Genomic DNA, 25,151 nt, shown 5'->3' with positions numbered 1-25,151 from the left:
AGTCCAGTGTGGCTTTCAGTTTGAAGTTAATTTCTGTAAAACTGGTGTAGCTGTCCAGCTCAAATCTCTACAGGCATGGTAAGGTAGCCTGATGGTCAGAGTATCTGCTCATCATGCAGAAGATTCGATTACCCACATGGGTACTTTGTGTGAAGCCCTTTTCAGGTGTACCCCAGCCTGTGATATTGCTATTAAAAGCAGCATAAAACCATACTCACTCACTCACTCTTTCAAATTTCTAGTCACTACATATATATATCTACTAGTCATCAAGACAGTTAAGATGTCATTTAGTGTCAAAGTATGTTACCATTTGCCTTTGTGTTGAAGCTTCTCAGACAGAAGCACAGTAGTAAACTGATTTGTGTTGTTCACATATCAAGATGGATGCATTTGTTCAAGGTTTTTTAGCAATGCATGTTAAAAACCACTGAAAGACAAACATATGTTACCAAGCAAGCCAATTGGTTTAGCCAGTGCTTAGTATGATGGTCTCAAAACAGGGGCCAAATGTCGTCCGATACGATGACATGTGTCAACCAAGTCAGCAAGTCGGACCACCCAGTCACACTCGTTGCTTCTTACACTGCTTTTCAAAACCATCTGAAGCCCTGCCCAGTGTGGTGGGTAAGTGGTGCTGTTGACAAGGAAGGTGTGTCAGAGTGTTGAGTGCCAGAGCCTCCATGACGAGGAGTTGAGGAAACACCACTCTGAGACGATGATATATCAGGTGGCTATACATACCAGCATGTCTGCAACACTTCATTAGGCACTTGAACTGATAAAAATTACCCGAATTTAAGTGGAATATCCTGTCATTGAACCAGGTATTTAATGCTTCTGCAAGTCACACATTTCCTTTGGAATCTGTTAACCACATGCTCCCAGTGTTTTTGTGATTTCAGCATGATATTATCCATGTAATAACAGAAGAATGAAAAATGTTTTGAGAATGAGAGCCAAGTTTGGGCTAGTGGAGTCTAAAGAATCAACTCATACTGGCTGCCACTAGCGTTCATTTCTATAGTAATGTCTGCAGCAACATAAAACGGACACTGTTGAGATGGTACTTAAGGAACAGTAAAATTTTGACATTTTTCAAATGCTTCTTTTTGCCTATGTGTAAGAAATGTCAAATTGCATTTTTGTGACAGCTACGTTTATGGCCATGTTATAAAAACCCTTGGTGTCCATAAAATTTGTGGCTGACATGTTGAAACAAATGATCTCATTATGTTGAAATCCTTCTTCATGCACAAGGGGAAGTCTAATGGACAAGGAGTAATTCTGTTGTGCAGAAATGTTAAGTATCCTCTTCAAGTATTTTATCTTTTATGATCACGTGCCTCATTGTGAGTGTGTTGGTGTGAAACATGCGCCCATGCAAGCACACTCAAAAAAAAAAAAAAAGAGAAAAGCAACTTACGCTTGAATGTGTACTTTAATGAAAGCTGTAAGCCAAAATATAGCATGGCATGAATTTCAAAGATTTTGTATTTTTTATGCTAGTCTTCTGGAAGCTGTGTGTGACCTGCAGAACCTCATGTTTGAAGTGTTCAAATTTTCATGGTGTTCCTGAACTAATTATTAATTTCTTATTGAGGGAATGTGAGAAATAAATAATGCTGATACATGGGTCAGTGTGTGCCCAAGGTATAAAACTTTAGGCATCATCATGACTCCTAGGTGTTATAAGAGGGAGTCGTGGACATGATTTCGGGCGCCAACGTCAGTTTGGAACTTTCATCAAGACATCAACTGTATAGTAATAACAGAAAACAAGGTAAGGCAGGTCCGGCATTTAATCAACCATTAGGCTGGGTCATCACACAGAAACTGAAGTTTAAATTATCTAAACTAAGGATGCAGTAGCATTGCGGCAACAGTGCCACCAGCTTCTAAATTCACTGCGTATTTGAGATAATATGCAAGTTTTCTGCATTATGGCTAACATTGCTAGGTAATGCTTTCTTATTCCTTAGATGACTTAATACTTCTTTGTCATTCTGCATCTCCTTGCTGAATTGACATGGTGAGGGACTTGCAAGATGGTGGGACATTGTATTGTTCAGCTAACCATTGAGGTGTGGAGACAGTCATGAACAAAATCACCTGTGGATGACAGTCTGTGAAGAGTTCAGATATCAGTGATACACTCATTGAACAGTTCAGCTGCAGACAATAATTGATGACCTCAGGCTGGTTGACAAATATTGAACAGTCCAAGGGTGACTGACTGACATTTCAAATATTAGTTTTCATAGATTTTGCATTAGTGCACATTGAAACATTATTGCCATTTCTGGCTTTTAAAAATGTTTAAGGTTCTCTCCTTGTGACATTGTTGGGAAAAAATCAATGTTATTCTCACACCAGTACAATGGGAGCTGTTGGAGCAGGTGTGTAAAAGCTAGCTGTGACAAATGTTCGAAGCTGTTACATGTCACGTTGTTTGATCCATCTTCACCTGCTGTCATCTTATGCTCTCAGTAGGTCAGGGTCATTCCTTACAGCAGTGTTTTATTGGATAACTGTTTCGCCAAGTATATGGGTTTCACATAAATTTTCAATACAGAGTTGTCTCTCTTTGCTCTTGCCCAACAAACATTGTACAGAATATTCCCTGCTAGGATAATCCAGACACTTTGCCTTACCTGTCCAAAAACACCAACAGTCCTGTGAACATCTCGGTATGTCTTCAGTAACCCATGCTTATCCTAAGAGGTGACTAAAGGGATCAGAAATCCAGACTGAGTAACTTGGTTCTCATGTCATAGATTACAAGCTATCACATCGTGTCGAGGGAAATACAGGGTTTTATCAGTCCCTCGTAAGGTTGTATACAACCTTGAATACAGCCTTACGAGGGACTGATAAAACCCCCGTATTTCCCGAGACACAATGTGATAACGCATTTATCTAGCTGAATGTTTTCACTAAACCAAAACAAAACAACTAAATCAAAACAAAACAACACGCATCGACTTGCTGCCATGTTGACACCAGCTGATCGTTTGACCTCAGTGCACCACACGTTACCAAAGGCTTGTCGATGCACACTTTTCTCACTTTGCATCGTCACCGAGGCATAGCGGGATGATATGACTTTCGTATCGGGAGCACACGACTTTTATACTCCCGCTCGCGGATCGTGATGGATGTACATGGTATTTTATCAGAGTCACGTGGACCAATCAAAACTCGACATTCTTACATGAAGCTAGATAATGATGCTTATGCTGTTGATCTGTGGATTGTCTGGCCCAGACTTGATCATTTACAGACTGTCGCCATATGGCTTGAATATTGATGAGGGTGGCATTAACCACCATCCAACAACCAATAACACCAACAGAATGTTATATAATCACGATGACTTACTTGATCACAGGATGTATTAAGAGGAAGACTCCACTGAATGGCTAGTACAGAGGACTAGTTATAGAAATGTATGCTCAGAACATTTTGTTTCTTTATTTTCTAGAAGATCTGGGTTAAAGTTGAATGAGTGAGTGAGTTTAGTTTTATGCAACAATATTCCAGCAATAGAGATGCAGGTTTGAGCAGTGGGTTTAAATTGAACTTGGAAAAAAATTAAAATGATTGTTCACATAATACACATGTAAAAGCTGTTGTCTACAAATGCATAAGACTATCAGTTCACAAGTTGTAAGGTATTCCTGAAACACTTGATCTGAAGATGAGGTTTAATCAAGGTCTGTTGCAAGTTGACGATTCTGTTTGACAATATGTGAAGGTCTGAGAAGGTGTTCCTTTTACATGGATTAAGTATCACAGTTAACAACTTCTGCTTGTGGTAAGACATCATCTTGTGTCACTGAGCGGTGGCGTAGCCAACTTGTTAAAGTGTTTGTTGTCACCCTAAAGTTTGATTCCTGACTTGGGTACAGTTCTTGAAGCCAATTTCTGGTGTTCCCTGCTGTGATAATGCTAAAAGTAGTTAAAATGGTGTAAAACCTCTCCGATTCATTGTGCTACCTTCCTCAGCCTTTGTCCAAGAAGTGTGCTATTTTCGCACCCAGGAAATGTTTACCTATTCAATTTGTAGTGTTGAAGTTAGCATTTTGAATAGGATTGGATAAAACTGTCCATACATATCTTCAGATGCTCCCTTATTTCCAGACATATCCCACCTATATTTATGCACATGAGACATACATGGTGGTGAGATAACAATGTTATCACGATGCTGATGTCATGCATTACAGGATACAGCGCATCAGCAGATATTCAGCAGGATGATTGAGGCGGATAGAGCAGCAGGTCCCCTGGACTAACGTTCAGTCCTGAAAAGTCATATTGTTAAAAACAAATTTTCCAGAGGAAGTAAACTAAAAATGGAGCCCAGAACAATAGTTAGTGTGTGAAAAAAGTTACAGTCATTGTGAGAAATAGACAATCGCTCTATATCAGTAGGATTTGGTTCAGTTCTCTGCGTGGGTATCCCATGCTGTGGTAATGTATGAATATTGCTACATGCAGCCAGCTGGTTAGATGTTGTTTTGGAAACGATATTTTGGGAACATGGGGGTTTTTTTATGTTACTGATAAAATTTTATAGTCACAAATGTTGAAGCCAGACAACAAATTGATAATCAGTAAACTAAGCATCCATATATATTCAAGACTGTATGAGGTACTGATTAAAGGACTATATGTGCATTAGCATTATATTGTACATATATTTTTGATGCACTAGTATAGTCTCTGATACATGACAGACCAGTGAAAATCCAGGTCAGAAATGATCTTTGATAACCCATGCTTGTTGGAAGAGGAGACTAACAGGCGACTCAAAGTTGCATACCGGTAGACCATGCTCGTTCTGTTGATCACTGGCTTGTCTTTTCCAGACTTCATTATTTACAGACCACCGCTATATAGCTGGAATATTGCTGAATATGATGTTAAACAACAACAAACAAAACAAAACTGCATTATTACAAGACTTATGCCTCATGAAGAAGTCTTGGTACAATTCCCTTGAAGAGATGCACTGACACTGTCTCTCTGACTTTTAATGGCTTGGTTTAAACAACGTCTTTTTCCTCTGATTACATTTCTGCATAACTGTACAGGATTTTAGGGGATTTACAAACAGGCAAAATTGCCTCTTAATGCCTCTCCCCACATAATACAGAACATAAACACTTAGGTGTCATACATTAGTTAAGGAATACAAAAACACTCTCATGTTAATGATGGGTACCAAATGTCTTCAGAATGCTGTGTCTAGTGTAAATGTGGAACCTAATTATTTTTCAAGGTCTATATCTCAGCTAGAAATGTGAAGGTTTTGTGGCTTTGCAGGGAATAATCGGATTAATCTCTGAAGAAATATTTCATCCTTCACAGTCATCACTAAGTCCGCCACGACCAGTGGGAGTGACAGTTACATCATCGTCCTAGCCACATCCAGTTACTAAGCAGGGTCAATAGCGTGTGAAAAAGTATTTCTAGGAAGATATTTTCAGTCATATTTTCACTTATATCATAATATGTTGCTTCATATTGATGAAAAAGTTGATGCTAATTGTTCCATTGTTTTCTGAGTGCTTCCTTTGTAACATTGTAATTTCTGCTGTGACCCACTTGACACATTGCCCTTTCGTCATAAATGAAGATGATATCATCCAGTGCTTGATCCCAAACTATTGAAGTGTTGCTGTTGTAACGCTGTGCACTGACTGAGCTCGTTTCAGTGTCTTGAATAAAAGTGTTTCTGGTTACACGTTTCTCACCGAGACACAAAGATTACAAAAACAGTAATTCACTCAAAGACAATAATTAATGTCCTTGTATCTAGTATATATTCTTTCCTCCATAAGCATGTAAATACTTCTGAAACACAGATGTAGGATGTTAGTATCGCAATACTCGCTGAGTTAAAAGTTGCACTTGAGAGATCCCTGCGAGAAATATTCAGTTACGACAGGCATTGCTCGAGACGAAGGTTTGCATGTGTGACAAGTGTGAAGGGAACAAGTATGTTATTTACATATCAATACATATATCAAACAGCTGAACTACAAACATGAGACATATGACATTTTCTTAGACACCGTAAGTTGGTTATTTTAAAAATGTGTTTCACTTTAAAATACTAAATTATTTATTTGCTCCATATGAAATTGAATTTTTGTCACAGATAAGACAACATCAACATTGACGTTTGTTTAAGATAGCAGTGTAATGAAATATATTAGTCGTAACACTTGCATGGCTCAAATGTTGTAAAACGAAGCGTGAAACAGTATGGAAAAAAACCCATAGTTTTTAAGTACAGATAAATACATTTTTTCATAGTATATAAAAGAGCAATATTCTAAACAAAAATCAGTCAAATGTTTTGGATAAACATGCTGCTTTTTTTGTGTCAGTGTTCATGCAAACATGATGCCTACACTACAGACAGTTGGTAGTTTTGTGAATCCTATAAAAAGGTGAAAAATTATGCATTTCTTCATTTTTATTCTTTATTATGAGGACATTGTGTTCCTCATAATATAGAAGATGATATCCATAAAGTTCTACCTTTTCTACCAGTGTGACACTTCCAAATGTTGTTTGAAGATGTTGCTACTGCTCATGCATAATGCATAATTATTATCATACACACACCATTCCCCCAGAGGATTATCATTCACACGTAAGTTGAAATGTTGAAAACGAATAATGCCCTTTGGCATGATGTTTTCTCAAGTTAAACTGACCGCGTGCTGAGTTATTTCGCTAAGCTCACATGTACCTGTGACAGTAATTGTTAAGATCTGTCCGGTGGAACAACAACCGTGTGATTTCCACATCTTGACTAATCCGTTATGTTGCTCCTAGTGGACGGTGCACGAAATCGGTCAGCTTGGGCCATCTGATTGCATTTCTAAAGTCTAGTTTGAGGGTGAACAGGGATGTTGGAAGGATAAATTAATTGGGAACTATTAAACATATGCAGAACGCTCAACCTTTTAAAAGCTATGGTCTGTGTGTTTTTGTTTGCGCCGATCGAATTATGTCTTCAAATGTAAACAGTTGAACATGCCGCTTGTATAGCCTTCGACCCCTGTTGAAAAAGTGGACTAGCCCATGGAATGAGGTTGCCAGTTGCGCTATAAATAGTTACAATACTCTCCGATAGAACTGCGAGAAAGCAGGCCAAATAGAGACACAAAATGACTTCCGATGTACAAACGAAACTGAACGAAGCTGAGAGGGCGTTTCGGAAGGCATGTGAACAGATTGTACAACTAAATAGAAGATTAGATGAAATGGCGAAACGATACGACAAGGCTAGCAAGGAAAATCACCGGTCATTTCGCTACTCGTTGAGACTGCGCATGGCGGTGACGGAGGGTGTGCGGAATATGTACTACGAATATGCATCGAACAAAGCAGATGAAATAACAACATTACGGTGTCAAGTGTTACATGACTCTGAAATGGGATCTAGTGACGATGAAAATAGTGATTATGCTATGGACGATGACGAGGATGAGGACGATGAACATGGAATTGATTTACTAGACGACGAGGAAATGGAGGACGACGCGAATCCTGGCTCTGTTGTTGAACAAGGGTGTTGAGTGGATTATGAACAGTCGTCATGAGAGACGATGGCATATGAGTCGCTCGGGGAATCGCTAGTCCGTCCTGAGCGTGTATTCATAAGGGAATTGAACCTTACAGCCTCGAATGGATATTCGTAGAGTGTTCCTTGATTCGAAAGGAAAAGGGATGGAAGTTCGTACACTTGAGTTGTCAGACAGGGAGCAGCCATTTTCCCTCTCAACTTTGAATGAATGAACGAGGAAACCGCTAAAATAGTGGCAACACCGGCGTGCTTGAGTGATTCAAGGGAAGTAGGAAAACGACCAAGAGCACAATTAGTTTTAATATTGGATTGTGTGAAGTTTAATCTTTAAGGGCAAGTGAAGCCATACTGACACCGAGTGAGAGAAAGCGTGCAGATGTGAACAGTGTTAAAAACAAAGCAAACGGATGTTCTATAACGTACCGTGTGTACGCTGGTCTTGTAGTAACTGTGCTATGACATATACATTGTTAGAAAACTTTTAACTGGCCGGAATAAACTTTATTTCATATTGTTATCAGTCATCACCGATTGGCTTGTTATTTGTGTGATTGTGAATGAAATACTTATATCACATATGTACATAAACGTAAATTATCATGAGGAAATCTTGACATGTGTCCGTCACAATGTATTCATTTTGTGAAAATACAATATATTGAACCCACTGTGTTTTAGATGATTATTTTTCCACTCAAATCTTCAGAGGAATTCCAATCTTGCTCATAGTTTGACATTGAGAGCTAGATGTTAATTCCTCCCAAAAGTGTGTTAGGAGAAAACAAGTATGGCGATTATCAAGGGTAATATGCACCTTGTCATAATCAAACGTGAAACTTCTAGAAGTCATAACTCGCATGCACACATTTAGTTCCAGCCTGGCCAAATTCAGTAGTTGTTTTTTTTTTGAGACCCAGGAATGCAGAGACATATAATATGTGCATAGCGATGTATCTAGACAGTATATGTCAACTAGTTTTAGAGAATTCTTGCAAGTAAAAATGTGTTCAGAGCAAAATTATGAAACTACTAAAGATCTTTAAGTACCTGCTTGTGTATTCAGTTCACATTGTGTAGTAATACTGACTTAGTTTTATGTGAAATCCATGAATTTTGCAGCTGTATTGTTTGAATCTAGGGACTTGGCATTCGGCGAGATGTGACAAGGACACCAAATGTCATGCTGGATTTCAGGCATTTTTCTTAGAAATCGTTTTGTATCTTACTCCTGGCACACTGAATTTAGATGTTGGCTGTATCCTTTGATAGTCCAGGTTTACATCACAGCATACTAGTATAGCAATACTGTATGGGGCTTTACTGATATATACAAACCAACTGACCTTGGAAGGGTATATTGTAGTTAAATAGGCCTGACAGTCAATGCTAAGGAATAAGTTATCCAACATGTATAATGTTGGACCGTGTTTTCTTTTTTTTTTTTTTTGTCAACGAAAGTATGGATTAAGTTCTATGTGTGTCTGATATGTATGGAAAGCTATTTATGTCAGTTTGTCAGAACTGCCAAGGGTGATACACTTAAACATAACCTTGAAAGTATACATGTGTTTAATTTTTTATAGCCTGTCACTTTTGTAAGGGGAAAACCCAAGTTAGTCTTCGTAAGTCAGATGCTAGATTGAAAGATCTGCATACTTTGTCAAAATTTTATTCAAGAGATTTATGTGTTCAGAATTACATCCAGTCAATAGGTTGGGATGTGCTAGGAAGTCATGTGTTTGTCATGAGTAGTGTTACTCTGTGTTGCTGTCAGCTATAGGGGCATTTTAACCTGTGTTTCAATCACATCCTTATTGGTTATGGCATTGATGAAGTGAGCTGTTTGAAAATGTGTTTCAAAGTCAAACTTAAGTGTCGTTTTTAAACATGTTAAATGAGAGAGTTCAGTTTTATGTCACATTTAGTAGTATCCCAGCTATATGACCACGGTCTGTAAATAAATCTTAACCAGTTAGAAAGTGGGATTTAAGCCTGTAAATTGAATGAACTATTCTCTGTGTTGTCACAATGTCCTGAATCAGCATTTTTGAACCCTAGCGATAGAGTGAAATGTATACACTGTTACATGTATGTTCTGCTAACCAGATTGTGTCTGCTTTCATGGAAGCAGTCTGCAAGAAAGATTTGAAAATGATTACTTCTATGTATTGCAATGGAGTTTTCTGTGTTGTGTACTTCTATGTATTGCAATGGAGTTTTCTGTGTTGTGTACTTCTATGTATTGCAATGGAGTTTTCTGTGTTGTGTACTTCTATGTATTGCAATGGAGTTTTCTGTGTTGTGTTTATTGTGTAGAACTGTAAAGTTTGGGGAAATTGGTTAAAGTACAGTTCTCATTTTTTAGTAAGTTGTATTTTTCAATTCTAGTAAGTGTTACTGATAGCTAGTTGTACTATCATTAGTAGCATTTGTTTATACACCAGCTGTCTATCATAGTCACCACTCACATACCTGAAAGAGTTTGCTTAATCTCAGTCTCATATCTGCCATGTGATGTCTCACACTGATCAAGATATTTCTTGTGCATTGAGAACTGTAGGATATTAGTTTAGCCTTGTAAAGCTAGATATATTTGTTTTGCATTGATTTGCATTCAGTATTTATTTATTTCTCTAGTGTTGATGAGCAGGTAGTGATATACACTAATAACATAGTTGTTAAAGCCTTCACACTTCACGCTTAAATCTTGGGTTTGATTCCCCAAATGGGTACCGTGTCTGAAGGCCAGGGCCTAGATTTTTTAAGCAGTCTTTGCGCTAAGAATGTCGTAAGTCAGTGTTAAGGTATGGCACTTAGGAATATCTTAGCACTGCGGGAGCTTCGAAAGTTTATGTTCAGTTCTAGTTTCCCACGCTGTGATATTGCTGGTATATTGATAAATGTGACGTCATACTACACTTCCTGATAAGCCTGTACGATTGCTTGTCCGTGGAAAAATATGATAGCCCTTAGAAGCGTCATAAGACATGCTTTGGGCTTTAATGTGAATCAAAAGATACTCATGTCACTACAAGTCTACATTATACACCACACCTCAAGCTTGCTAAACGACCCAGTGGTTCAAGCATATTATAATTCCTTATAATAGAGCCAGTGTCACTTATACAATGATAGTTCTATGGCAGAACGGATTTCCTGTTCATTCCAGAAGAAATGTGCACAACCAGCATTCAAGATAACCGCCAACAGTTTCAAATATTGGCAGGTCCTAGTGGCTTTTAGTAACTTACATCAGAGTTCTTTTTCGACTGGAATCTTTCCCATATTTTTTTTCTTTATTGACATTCAGGAACCCATCTTGTTACAATAACTTACAGTGACTTCCTGGTCTATCAACACATTACACGTAGGAATGCCATCACTAGTCTTTAACAAATAAGATCTACTCTGTGTGCCATATGTGCTAATTGATTTTGTAGAAGCAGTCTGAAACTGCACAATCTTGTTTGATTTTGATTTTTTATTTTGGTTTTGACTTTAACCAAATGGGCCTGCAGATTTAAAAGCTGCAGGCGACAGCAGGTCCTGATTGCCAACTAGCAAATTAAAGGTCACATGCAACGTAAAACACAACTTTGCAGATTCTGGTATCTTTCGGCATGCACTTTCCGAAACAAATCATAAAAAATGCCAATTCAACCTATAAAGTTGAAAAAAATGCGATGAAAAAAAAGCCTGCGAAATCGGAGTTCAGACGTTTCGCTAAATTCCCCCCAGCGCTGGGGGGAAAACTGGTTTCAACAGCTGTGCTGCGCTGCGTCCATAACGCATGTGCAGTGAATAGGTTCGCGGAGCTTGAAACAGTATGCATGCCCAGCGTCTGAGGTCGTGAGCAGTAGTCTAATCTTGGTTGTGTACACAAACAAGTAAATAATCTACTTGTTACGTAAAAACAACTTGTTGATTGTGGTAAGCAGTCTCTTTGTGTCTGGTTTGTTCACACCTATATGTCTGCCTGCCTGTCTTTAGTACACAGCTTCAATCATTGACCATGTGCAATTTGAACTTAACACCTATCAGAGTATACGACATACAGAAAATAAGTTGATTTATGACTCGTGCACCCGAGTCCCGTCTCTGCCACATTATGTAATTAGGCACGTGTGATACACATGACATGTTTTTATGTCTGTGGGTTGCAAACCAACTATATTCACTTTTTTCGGATGGCTGGATCTGACGGAAACTGATGCAAACTCTTGTCAGTTTCAAGTACTGCTTTGTACTTGGACGAATGACAGATTCCAGCCACGCAGTAGTTTACCATCTCTACTGACATGATTTTTTATTTGATCGAGCGCAAATTCAGAGAACATGTATTTTCAAAACCCAACATCTCTATATACATTCTTCATGGATAACGACTTGTTTTAGTGTGTATGATTTTGTTTGACAACAGTATATGAATCCATACTGAAACGACGCATCAAGTGCACAAAAAGAAGTTGTTATCCATAAAGAATCTTACTTTCTTGTGACTGGCTATACTTCTAAAATGCCCATCAAACAGATCATCTGTCTGTACACACAATGAACCCTCAGCATATCAGCAAATAAAACAGCCAATCAGAAGCCGTCGTTACACTTGAGTGCACATCCAGGTGCTAAGACTGGGTTCGGTCTCCCGAGGGCTTCGTTTCGGGGAAAGTAAGCCCAAGTACAAAATATTGCACTTTTAAATCGCAATTGTACGCTTATAATTTTGTTTTTGTTTTTTTAAAAGCAACAATGTATATTATATGTCATGAATAAGTGATAAATGTGTTTTAATTATGTTTGATTTTTTGGTTGCATGTGACCTTTAAAGTATTGCTAACTCTGTGCACAGCGATTATTTTGGGAAATAGGGTAACACTGATTCATATTGGATTATGTCAAGGACATCTGTGGAATATATTAAACAGAAGGAAATAATGCAGGGATGCTCTCTCGACAAACATACTTCTACAGTTTTTAATGACGCTTGCTACAGTGCATGCTTGAGTACATCAATTACTTCCAGATGACTACTTAATAATAAAACAGCCAGTTTCTCTACTAAGTGTCCTGCGCCAGTTTGATATGAAGTATGAGCCTATTTGTGGATCTTGTATCAACCCTGAGGCAACTGTTAGGTCAACAGTTGACTCCGTGTAATGAGAAGGTTGACAGCAGTGGTGTTGCTAGTAGGCATCCTCATTCACACAGGCTATCACTAGTCAAATTCAGTGCATTGTCTTCTGTTTCAGTTCAGATTGTGAAATGTTAGTTTTGCACTCAACATTATTCTGACTCTGTGATAGTGATCTGTAAATATCTGAGCCTGGTGGAGTTTTTACACTGCACTCAGCAGTATTCCAGCTGTATGACAGTGGTCTGTAAATACCCAAGTCTGTTTGTATGTTAGTATATGAGACACACATTCGCCTTTGAGAGTTGGATCATTTCATGGTGATGGGATCGAAGTACTTGCTCTTGATGTTTGAAAAAAAACAACAGTTTGTAAGTACCACTTCCTAGTTGATTTAGTTCTGTGTCAGAAGCCTCATCATACAGTGGCTTGTGTTCGGATGTGGATTTGTCTCATTGTCCATGGTTTGGGTGAAGGTCATTCTTAGTGTTTTAACTACTGGTATAGTCCATTTGGCTCAAAGGCGCATCAGTGATTTGCAGTCTAACTTGAAAACTAATAAACATAAAATACTCAATGAAACGCTGGTCATAATCAAAACATCAGACCAACTGGGTGAGATTTTAGCAGAATTTTTGTCATAAAAATCAAAACGTTTACCAAACTATCATTAAAATACTGACACACCTCACTGTTACAAGGGAGGTGCAGGGAAACAGACAACCAGGTGTGCGAGAAGCATGTGCACAAGTGCCAACAAAGTTATTTCTTCTTTTTTCTATAGTGTGCCATCTCCATCCTATCTAATGAATAGGGGGAATTACTAGAAAATCATCGTCTATTTTCAAAGGAAAGTGCAGGCCACCGACACTAAGCAATGAGTTTCCTTTTGCCTATGGGACCTTGTCAGTCATTACTGTATGCCATGATAGCTAAAATACATACTGAACTAAAACAAGACATGACATCTGACAATTGGAATGGCTTCGGTCATGTACTGAACACCAAAATCTACTGATGGTATCATATTTGGGGATGATGTCATGTGTATCAATTCAGGAGACAACAGTAGCAGCTCAGGTGATTTAGCACACACCATATTGCAGATAGAGGTGAAGCGAACGCCAAGTGCAGGGTTTGGGCTGTAGTCACATGCTCTGTACATTCCTGCATGTTTCACTCACATCCAGACTTCTTTCAGATATTCCCAAATCAATGTCCATCAAACATCAATGTTTCATTGATGATGTGGGATTGGTAAATCAAGGGACCGTATATAATTTATGGCTAGGAGGGGTAAAGGTGATTTTAAGGTTTGGGATGGGGTGGAGTGGGGGAGTTCACCCATTTTGTTGGGGGTGGTCAGCAATGTTGTAGATGAAAATATTAAATATTTTATTTAATAATGCTTTAAAGTTATTGAAAGGGGGAGCTGTGAGTCACTTCATACGTAAACTTGATGGGGGTCATTCACATTTTACATGCCTCTGCATAAAGTTATCATCATCTCTCTCCTCCCCTCGCCATAAATTATGAATGGTCCCATAAGTAGGTGGTTTTATGCTGCTTTTACCAGTTATAATCAAGCAGTGTGATATGGAAGTCAAGAATGGGTTGTGCACTTGGTAACCACATGGGTAATCAAACCTACTGGTGGGATAAGCAAACACTTTAACCATGAGGCTACCCACCTTCCCTGTTTGGCTATGGAGGACTCCATGATGTACTGGATGAAGCATATGCCAGTAGAGTGGAGCATCCAGGTGTAAACTCCAGGACTTGTATTATCCAACAGTATTAAGGATGGTACTTGTGATACTGGTGGTGCTAGGCCTTCTGGGAATGCAAGTAAGACTTGCTGCCATGGAGTCCGTGCAAAGTGTGGTAATTGGTTATATAGTATTCCCAGAAATTATTGAGAATCATGTTGCGTCATGTAACTCATTACGTTTATTAACTTCTGGCGTTTTACTTACATAAACATGTTAAAACATCATCTTTTTACAGTCTCAGTCTTGTTTTAGTACTTTGTTAGACCTCCTCGCTCAGCAACGCATGCCTGAATACGCCTAGGCACACTACCCATCAAAGTTTGTAGGTAATCGTGTGACAGGGTATCCCAATATTGGACCACCTCGGCCTTCATATTTTCAATATTTCTCAGTCCCTTTTGGTTTATTCTGTCCTTCATGACTCCCCACACATTCTCAATTGGGTTTAGGTCTGGGCTGTAACTGGGCCAATCTAAAACTTGAACATTTTCGCCCAACAACCACTGTTTTGTGTAGCGCGCAGTGTGTTTTGGGTCATTATCATGCTGGAAAATCCAATCATCTTCATACAGTGTTTGTGCTGTCGGAAGAAGGTGACCATTTAGAATGTCAACGTATCTTTCTTTTGTCAAGTTTCCCGTGAAAACACACAATGGCGTCACTCCGCGAGCCGATATGCCACCCCACATGTGAAACTTCGGGCTATGTTATGGTCGCTGGTAGATAGGTTTGACAGTATCTTTGGTCCAAATTTTCACACAATTAGGGAAAAGCCAAACAGAACTTTCATCCGAAAAGAAAACATTATCCCAATCTTGATTTTCATGAGCCCGACACCAGTTTAAACGTTTTTCCTTTTGTGCATCTTTCATCAACGGCGAGGGAATTCCACGTTTTTTCACCCAATTAAGTCTCTGTAATTCCTGCCTAACTGTTTCATTGCATACCTGAGGACTTCCTCTGCTAATCATTTTATTTCTGATGTTCTCAACACTTTTCAATTTGCCCCTACTCACAATCTGCCCAAGTCCTCGGCGATCCACAACACTGAATTTCCTAGGCCGACCTGCCCCTGCTTTGTGCTCTATCCCGGTTCCTGTTTGAATATTCTTCAAAGTTCTGTATACTGTAGACAGAGGAATACCATGTCTACAAGCTAACACTTCAGCATCAGCCTCACCCCTTTCAAAATGAGCTTTGTTTTCTCTCTTGCTGTAAATTGTGCCATGTCAACACAGGAAGCCGTCTGCTCAGACAAGGGAGGTAACTCTTGACGTAATGAGCTGCCTTCTAAGCCTTCAAGAGTTGTCTCCATTATTTAGTATGCTTAGTGCATAGTGAAAGCCCTTTTTCCAATCTTAGCATCATTAGAAGAAAAACAAAAATTTTCTCAATAATTTCTGGGAACACTGTACGTGATACATGTACATGGTGAAAGTACCTCTGTCTGCTAGTTCAGGAGAAACAACATAAGTCACAAATTGCATGCAAATTGCACTATCACCACACACCACAACACTTGAAAGATGTAGTTACTGTCAGTGTGCTTGTGTTTTCATCTTGAAGGTGCAATGTTGCAATCAACGTGATTGTGTTCCAGGCTTGAGCAAGTCCAGGGCATCATCAGTGGGAGACTTGGGGGACATAGAGGTCGGTGATCGCGTCATTGTTGCTGGACAGAGGAAGGGCACAGTCAGATTCGCAGGAGACACCAAGTTCGCCCCAGGTATTATATAGTGGAGAAATGGACAGAATATTGTTGGGGGTTTATTACAGCTTGTGATCATGCCATATCACAGATTTAGTCTCTCCTGACATTTAACGGTGCCCAGGGTAGTAGGTTATACTTGTAGGCTTTTGTAGTGTCAACAACTCCAACAGGTTTTCCATATTCAGCACTATGCGTCTTCACATCGTTTTTATTGCTTTTTACGGTCTGGTTGATCCAGTGAAAAGGATTCCAAACAGGAAATTTGAATTCTTTGATTGGTATTCTAGGAGTTGAGTAGATGAAGAATGAGCACTATTTTTATGGACATACAACTTCTTTTTAGAACTATGTTTAGGAAATCTGAAGCCTATTTTGATCCTTATTCAGGCTTATTAAGAAGGAAACGTAGAGGAAATTGACAACCTTGACTCATATTTCCATTGAGAGAGTAATCTGACTTGTATTTGCACGTGACATCACTAATGTCTCTCTTTACAGGTGTCTGGTATGGGATTGAGTTGGACAAACCAGCAGGCAAGAATGACGGGTGTGTTAATGGAGTCCGCTATTTCACCTGCAAGCCCAAGTTCGGCGTCTTTGCACCATTGTCAAGGATACAAAAGTAAGAAAAGGAAATGTAATGATGCATTGTAATTTTATTACACAAATTGATGAAAAATTCTGAAAAACAAATTACCCACCAAAATGAACTTTTATCTGAAGAATATATTGATCTTTTCTGAAATTATCTTGTAAGCCTGGAAGAAAAGACCAATTTGTATAGGTTATTTGTAATCATTTCCTTGTACTTATGTTTGTCTTGTTCCAGACTTGGTGATCGGCGGTTTGACTCTGACGAGTCCCTGGACACCATCAGCTGGGGAGCAGTGTCCGAGAGACTGGACAGGAAGATGACCGGTGAGGAATCAGTTTGACAGTACCCCTAAACTCTGCTGTTGTTACTTAGTCAGGATTGTTGTGTAGCATATCATTAGGAGCAAATTCTTGTTGTGTTGAAACAGTGGAACTCAGAGTCGGTAAATCATTAAAATATATAACTCAAACATGCCAACCTCTACGATTTTATCATAGTCACTACAAATTTTAGCCTCAAGCTACACCAATACAATTGCAAAAATTTTACAAAATTTTGGTTAAAATTCCTTTAAATTTGGATCTATGGACAAAAACATTTTTTTGTTGATTAAATAAATTTTTGCCAAAAAGAGATGACAAGAAGTGTAACGCTGATAATTTGGAAATCTGCTGTTGGAGGTATGTAAAATAAACATTTAACTCTTGATTAGTGTCATATTAATCTTTCTCACAATCCATCATTATTACAGTTATAAGCTGACTACTAATTTTACGGTCAAACTACCAGTTTTGATCCTTGAAACTGCTGTTTGCAACTCTTTGGTGTTGGCATTTCAGAGTTGAAGATTAGGTATGACTTCGACTTTAATTATCAGTATGTCCCCTGACTGAGAAACATGTATTGTATTTCCAGCACCTACTGTAGCTAGTCTGCTGAATTCCACACCAGTGAAATCCTCTCCAAAAACGTAAGTTCACATCTCAGAGAAGGTTCCAAGCTGTTAATTCCTATGTATGTTCTCTGTAGATAAGGATATAGTGACAGATTTCAACTGAGCAAGCCTGACCACGTCATAGTGTTAGTTGCTTCTCATGGCAAGCATTGGTTGCTGAAGACCAATTCTATCTGTTATCTTCACAGGCTAACCCTTCACTCAGAAGGCTAGGGTTTCAGTGTCAAAGTAGTGGTTTGTGTGTTCCATGAATGGAATATTTTCCATATGCCGTTGCTGCACGACAAAAGGTATGAAAGTAGTAAAAATTTGTAAAAAGAGCAGCTATTTGACCATCTGAAAAGATTCAAAACCTTCAAAACCTTTTGAACCTTTGTGAGTTAGTTTATGGACCAAGGACAAAGGAAGCAGAACTATTGTTACAGTCACGACAAGTCTTCAAGTAATCCATCTCTCAATTTATGGGTTTACATGATGTTTACTGATTTTTTGTACATTAAATTGAAATGACATAATTCTTTTGATGTTTTAAGTTTCATTTGATCTTTGAAATGTATGGGCATGCACTTAGGCTCACCTTAGTTTCTGTGCATTGCCCTATGGCACCCTTAAAAAACATGGTATTTCTATCCCATGGTTTGATTCAACGCAGTTGTGCAATTTTGATGTTCTTGTAACCATGGCCTTGCTACAGTTGACAACATGTGTGAAGTGAAAGGCTGTATGTGAGCTGTGTTTGTGTTGCAGTCCACGGTCCAGCATGAATATCCTGCGTACCCCAGGGTCCAGTTCCAACCTCAAACTGGAGCCAGGCATCAGCGTTCTGTGTAACAATGAGATGGGTTAGTAACTCGTACCTGGCCTTTACCTGATCTTCTGTCTGTCCTCATACCTGGCCTTTACATGATCTTCTGTCTGTCCTCATACCTGGCCTTTACCTGATGTTCTGTTTGTAATCATACCTGGCCTTTACCTGATCTTCTGTCTGTCCTCATACCTGGCCTTTATCTGATCTTCTGTTTGTACATATACCTGGCGTTTGCCTCATCTGTCCGTTCCCATACCTAGCCTTTTTCTGATCTTCTGTTTGTCCTCATGCCTGGCCTTTACCTGACCTTCTATCTGTCCTCATACCTGGCCTTTATCTGATCTTCTGTTTGTACATATACCTGGCGTTTGCCTCATCTGTCCGTTCCCATACCTAGCCTTTATCTGATCTTCTGTTTGTCCTCATGCCTGGCCTTTACCTGACCTTCTATCTGTCCTCATACCTGGCCTTTATCTGATCTTCTGTTTGTACATATACCTGGCGTTTGCCTCATCTGTCCGTTCCCATACCTAGCCTTTATCTGATCTTCTGTTTGTCCTCATGCCTGGCCTTTACCTGACCTTCTATCTGTCCTCATACCTGGCCTTTATCTGATCTTCTGTTTGTACATATACCTGGCGTTTGCCTCATCTGTCCGTTCCCATACCTAGCCTTTATCTGATCTTCTGTTTGTCCTCATGCCTGGCCTTTGCCTCATCTGTCTGTCCTCATACCTGGCCTTTCCCTCATCTGTCTGTCTGTCCTCATACCTGGTCTTTACCTTATCAAATGTCTGTCCTCATACCTGGCCTTTATCTGATCTTCTGTCTGTCCTCATGCCTGGCCTTTACCTCATATCGTATGTGGCCTCTTGACCTGTACCTGTATATTTGACATATTTTGACCATGTTGACAAGGTTAATGTCTCATGACAATTGCAAGTGACCACATAACTGTCAAATAATATTTGTAAAAACTGCAAATCCCTTTTGAAAAATTCATAAATAATCAATTTCAGTGATCGTGAATGTTGGTTTGAAATTATGAAGGGATATGGTTTGATTCAATGAATGCACAGGAGTTTTCAAATGACCCTTGTTATAACATATGTTTATGTTTCATTGAAGTTTGTAAATCTTCATTACAGGTGTTGTGCGGTATGTTGGTCCGACAGATTTCGGTGAAGGGGTGTGGCTGGGCGTGGAACTGCGGGCAGCCAAGGGGAAGAATGACGGCAGTGTCCAAGGAAAGAGATACTTTACATGTAAACCAGACCATGGGCTTATTGTGAGGCCAAGCAAGGTGTTTGTACGAGGAATAAACGGAGCAAAACTAATGACTGACAGCCATTCTCCTCTAGATCTGACAAAGCACAATGGTGATCATCGAGTAACTGGGGACAATCGCACCAATGGAGAAAGTAGCCATCACAGTCATTAGGAGATGGATAGGACTGCATATGGATTACTGGTTGAAAGAAGTTTAGTCACAATTGTGTCCCATGACTTCATTGACTGTCTCGATGCATCTAAGACCGTGCATACATACACTTTCAATGTGGCTGATATCTTTCAACGAGCAGTCAGAAAATCAAGTTTACAGATGAAAGTGTTTGGAGCTTTTATGAATCCGGTGTCTGCTTTTATGCTAAAAGTCTAAGGGAGCAGTGCAGAATTCTAATGCAAGATTGAAAAAATAATAAAAAATCCCACAAAGCGTAAGCCCAACCCAATATGTCCGTTTACAGTTACACCCTGCCTCGTTCATATTACTGACAGCTCTCAACAGCACACATCTAGTGAATCCTATTTCCACATATTTTGTACAGCTGTGATGCAGTAGAGCTTTTCAAGTACCTGGTATCCCAAGCTGACTTTTATACCTTGACTCATTGTGTACCCACAGTGAAGATGCTGTTGAGTATCTAAATTGAACTTTCGGTCACCTGAAAATTGGGCTTTAACCTGCTTAAAAAACGTACTTCTCAGAAATGCAGTTTATGTAGGACGGCTCCTACAAAGGACTTTATCATCTTTGAAACTGCTCTCTTAGCACTGAGCTCATGATCTTGTGTAAAGGTCACTACTCGCTTTTCAAGAGAACCTTTTCTCTGAAAGAAATGCCTTCAAAAACCATCATCTGGTGCCGATGACTTTATGGTGTTTATACAGGGTATGAGTTGATGACACAAGTGTGGTCACTCATGAGCTGTTTCTATTCTCCACAACGTGTGATCAGTGTCTGATCACGACGACCTGCCACAAACTCCACCATGCATTCCATCTGTGTGAACCAGAACCACAACATCTTGTCCATAGAGGTGCTGTTATTTAGAACCACACAGTGTGTCCACATTCTCTCATTGAAGATCATACTGAGTGAGTATCAACTGAGCCGCCACCAATTACTCTGTGTACTAAATCTCCAGTTTATCATGGTAACACCATAGGCCATTCACTACCACAGACCCGTTCACCAGCATAGAGTCATTCACTACTATAGTGTTGTTACCAGCTCAACTTCTCAAACACAAACTTACAACATCACTATTTTCACTCATAACTATTTACAACCACTTGAAACTATACTCACTCGAAACTGTACCCATGGGATTCCAGAGTAGAACTGGTCCATAGTGACTTCTGCTTGTACTGAAAAGCTGGCGATGTGGATTGGATGGTTGGGCTAGACATCTGCATACAGTGTGTCATTGTACCCAAACAGTGTGTGATGGTACCCAATTTGTCAATCACTAGATTGTCTGGACCAGAATGGGATATTTATAGGCAACATGATGTGGCTGGAATACTGCTGAGTGTAACTATTAATAACATACATTCAATGCTGGTGAATTAGAGATATTTTTTCCATGTAACTTTGCCTTCGCGTTGGCTTATATCAAAGCATTTGAAGAGCATTTTGCTGAATATTTTATCAACACAATATATTTCAAAAACAAATTACTATTCTGTTCCCGTAAATGTGCAGCCATTCACTTCGCGTAGTCAAGAGTTTGAGAAAAATAAGAAAAATCATCTATTGCTCCTGTAGTGTATCTATATCGCACCTATAATGATTAGGCATGCATTTGCATCTCGCCACAGTAGAACTGAAATATTGTTTGTCACTGTTGTGTTCAGTCCAAAACTGGCATTATAATTCTACCGAGCAGCAGGGCCTGTGGTTGTTTTGAATGTGATGTATCAAATCTTATTTTTCATCCTCTCTCTTAATCTCTTTACCATATATAGCCAATAAGACATATTTTGTCATATATTGCTAACATTTTCACATCTATTTTAAGATATTTCATTGTAATGTAATCATGAATGTTTGAATACAAAACATATTTTAAATATATATTTTTAAAATATCAGAGCAAATTTTATTGAACTGTTAATGTATATACTTTATAAGATCCTGTATATGTATTACAGGACATTAGTTGAACTGTTGAAGAAAATGTGTAATTGATAGCTTTACCACTATGAGTGAACCTCAGTAATCTTGACCCTGTCCTTTCCAACCATTTAGATAAATATTGCTCTGTACATGTTTATGTACAAGTGAAAATATTCTGTACTCAATCATTATTTTGGGTATTTGGTAATGATTAGTGGTGATAATTTACAAAAATTCCACTGTCCAAATCATCAGGATTTCGGTGTATTTTGAGAGATTGTACCCTTGTTGATTGTTTGTAATAATGACCCTGATATTTCAGCCTGCATGTATTATGTTTAATTGGTTTATGGGCGTGTGTGTCTCACTGGTATAGTCACAATAACAGTCGGAATATTTTGAATAAGTGTTTCAGTTCAGTTTTAGTTGTTTCATCAAGTCCACAGACTTTTCCCCCTTTGTCTTGCTTTTGACCAATGGTATTAGTGCCATAAATTGAATATATTTTTCTGAATCGCAGAAATAATAAATTTAAGTGTAGGTTATGTCATAGGTTATCATTGGGGTTATCCCCGGAGTCTTGTCAGACGTTCGCATTGTGTATGTCAGAGAACCCTATTTACGTCAGTGAATCATCATGTTTGATACTGCCTACAGCTGAACAAGGCTTGTATTTTTCTTAAATATTGAATGGATAATCAGGTTTCTGGATCTGGATATCTGAAACATTTGTTGCTGATCTGAGTTACCTCCCCTACTCTACCAAGGCATGGAAACACTCAGATTTTTAGTAGGGTCCACCAACTGGTTGCCAAAAGGTCTTAATTGAAAAGGTTAGCTGTAGGTTTAGTTCTCACTCTTTTCCGTATGATCGTTGCAACAAATTGAGTATTCTTTACATTGACTAATGTCCATTTTTTATAAATTATATCTGTGAAAAAGACTATTTCCTACATAAATTTATGTAGTGTTAAAGAAGTGGTTTACTTTAATTGTTCTTTATTCTGTGTAGTGTTGTTACAGAATGTACATTTCTAATGCTAATGGCTTGTAAATGAAAATGTTGTGATGCAAAGGATATTACTGACTTATATCCTCATCAGCATTAAATCTCAGTCACACGGATGTTATAAATGATGGAAATAAGTATTTTATTTCACCAAGGATCTCAACGCAACTTGATATGTATTTGTTCAGCTCTCACCAATGTTTTGCTGTCCTGATTTGTTCACATAAGCGTCATGTGTGCATCTAGTATTTTATTGTAGCTCTGGCATCTTTTTGTTTGTATGTTGTGTTTCATGTGTTTTGTTAGAGGTAAACCTCCAAATGTTGTAATCACCTTCATTCTTATCCCAAGTCCCCAAACTCTGTCAATGTACAACACTCACACATTGCGGGGATCTTGTATGGTTGCGTCAACGACCATGCAACGTCTCCACGATGTTGTGAGGTAGCACAGTAGCAGATGTCACAAAACCGGCATCTGTCCAGTCCAGCAAGGTGTCAACACCAGCATAAAATCCAGCACGTCTTAACTGGATTATTTCTTCAGTCCTGATGAGTGCCAGTTTAGACAGCTTCAACTGTAGATATTGACTTCGTTATTATCACCTAAGCAATTGTTTCAGCTGCTTGTGGGAAGGTTTTAAAGACTTGATAAAATACGGTGGATGTATTCATCAAACAATGCATACAAGGATTACTGTTTTGGAGAAATTTGATTTTAGACATCAGTTATTCCAAATACTCTTACTGGGGTTTGATTTCATAATCCTCATCAAAAGACGTATGCTCAAATATTTTGCACAAGAACTACCATATTGGCTCATAGACAATCTGGTCATGAAGGTAAATTGTCTAAAAAGACCTTCTGTATTGAAGTGTTACGGTGGCAATGTGTACACTGGGCTATGCATAATTTGAATCCAAGTCACTATTATATATTTACTAGATTTTCATCCCAGCCGTTTAAGTGTAGCTTTAGGTACTTTGACACTTTATAATATTCTCTAACATTTTGATCACCAATTGGCATGTTAAGTCAGTCTATAGGTACAGGTGCTTTTCTGGCTGCTAAATATTTTGTATAGACATTGTTTGGAGTAGTCTGTCGTGAAAAATTCACTCTAATACTGGTTTCAGTTCATGACATCTGGTGGCTGATCTGTTCAGTGGCCGGAGATCATACACAAATTGTTTGATGAATTATTTACAAGGGAACAGCTGCAACTGTAATTCCTTATAGATGGTAAAAGTACTTTTATTTTCATATTGTTCACTCAGGGTGTGTCAGTTGTAAACCATACACATGTAAAAATAAGACTTTCTTGAAATGCTCCCCTGGGGGGAAGAGTTTATGACAGGTACTGCATGGTTGTCATGGTAACCAACATCTGCTTGCAGTGGGGCTGACAGGATGAAAGTCTAATAAATAATTTACCATAGCCTGACTGTTTAGTCACAGAGGTGATTCATACATACTGATGGAAAAAAGTAAAGGAACAAGTCTAGTGATTTAGATGTTAATTCACGTCTACCAGATAACAAAACATAAAATTCTCAGACTTTGTTAACATACTGGTTGTCAACAGTTTTTGATTCATGTTCCCTTATTTGTTGACATCAGTATACATGAGCATAATCTTGTGTGCAGCACTTCTCTCCATATTATGAACCATGGACATCTTACTGCCATTCTGTTTAACTTGACATGTGAGCTCTTTGGGTTTTTTCAGAAGTGAAGAGTCTATTTCATCTGAATCAAACTACTGAAGTAGTCCCGTATTTGATTATTATTTCAGCTTGAATTCAAAACGACACACTTAAGAGGTCAGAATCAAACTATCCACCTGCACTAATTTTAAAAAAGCACCTATTTTTTGTCCGTTTCTTCTAAATCTTGTTTTCCTTGTGAATGTAGATTGTCCGTCCCCCCCTGTGATAATGTGACAGCCTTGCCCTCTGTATACAACTGTCTATCTGTACAGTTGGTCAAATAAAGTGCCTTACAACTACTTGCAGCCTTGTTTCCTTGTCATTCAGTGAGTGAGTTTAGTCTTATGCCACTTGTAACAACATTCCAGCAATATCACGGTGGAAGACACCAGAAATCAGCCTCGCACATATAGAAAATTTAACCCTTGCCTTGCACATGATGAGTGAATC

The 25,151-nt window shown here is 38.7% G+C and overlaps 1 protein-coding gene across 2 annotated transcripts in view; it reads left to right on the top strand.

The window, feature by feature from the left end:
* LOC137290237 (CAP-Gly domain-containing linker protein 3-like) overlaps positions 1-25,000 on the top strand; it is a 52,743-nt gene extending 27,743 nt beyond the window's left edge. The window contains exons 8-13 of one of the 2 annotated variants that reach the window (XM_067820994.1): positions 16,113-16,238; positions 16,722-16,845; positions 17,053-17,141; positions 17,734-17,788; positions 18,521-18,615; positions 19,729-25,000. In XM_067820994.1, the coding sequence (XP_067677095.1) occupies positions 16,113-16,238; positions 16,722-16,845; positions 17,053-17,141; positions 17,734-17,788; positions 18,521-18,615; positions 19,729-20,021 (782 nt within the window). In that variant the 3' untranslated portion in view covers positions 20,022-25,000. The remainder of the gene's footprint in view (positions 1-16,112; positions 16,239-16,721; positions 16,846-17,052; positions 17,142-17,733; positions 17,789-18,520; positions 18,616-19,728) is intronic. The other variant, XM_067820993.1, reaches the window with a different exon arrangement.
* Positions 25,001-25,151: the final 151 nt, after the last annotated feature.

This window comes from Haliotis asinina, chromosome 7 (assembly GCF_037392515.1).
Source record: "Haliotis asinina isolate JCU_RB_2024 chromosome 7, JCU_Hal_asi_v2, whole genome shotgun sequence".
In the NCBI taxonomy this organism is placed as follows: Eukaryota; Metazoa; Mollusca; class Gastropoda; order Lepetellida; family Haliotidae; genus Haliotis; species Haliotis asinina.
This window is presented reverse-complemented; position numbering and strand designations above follow the sequence as displayed.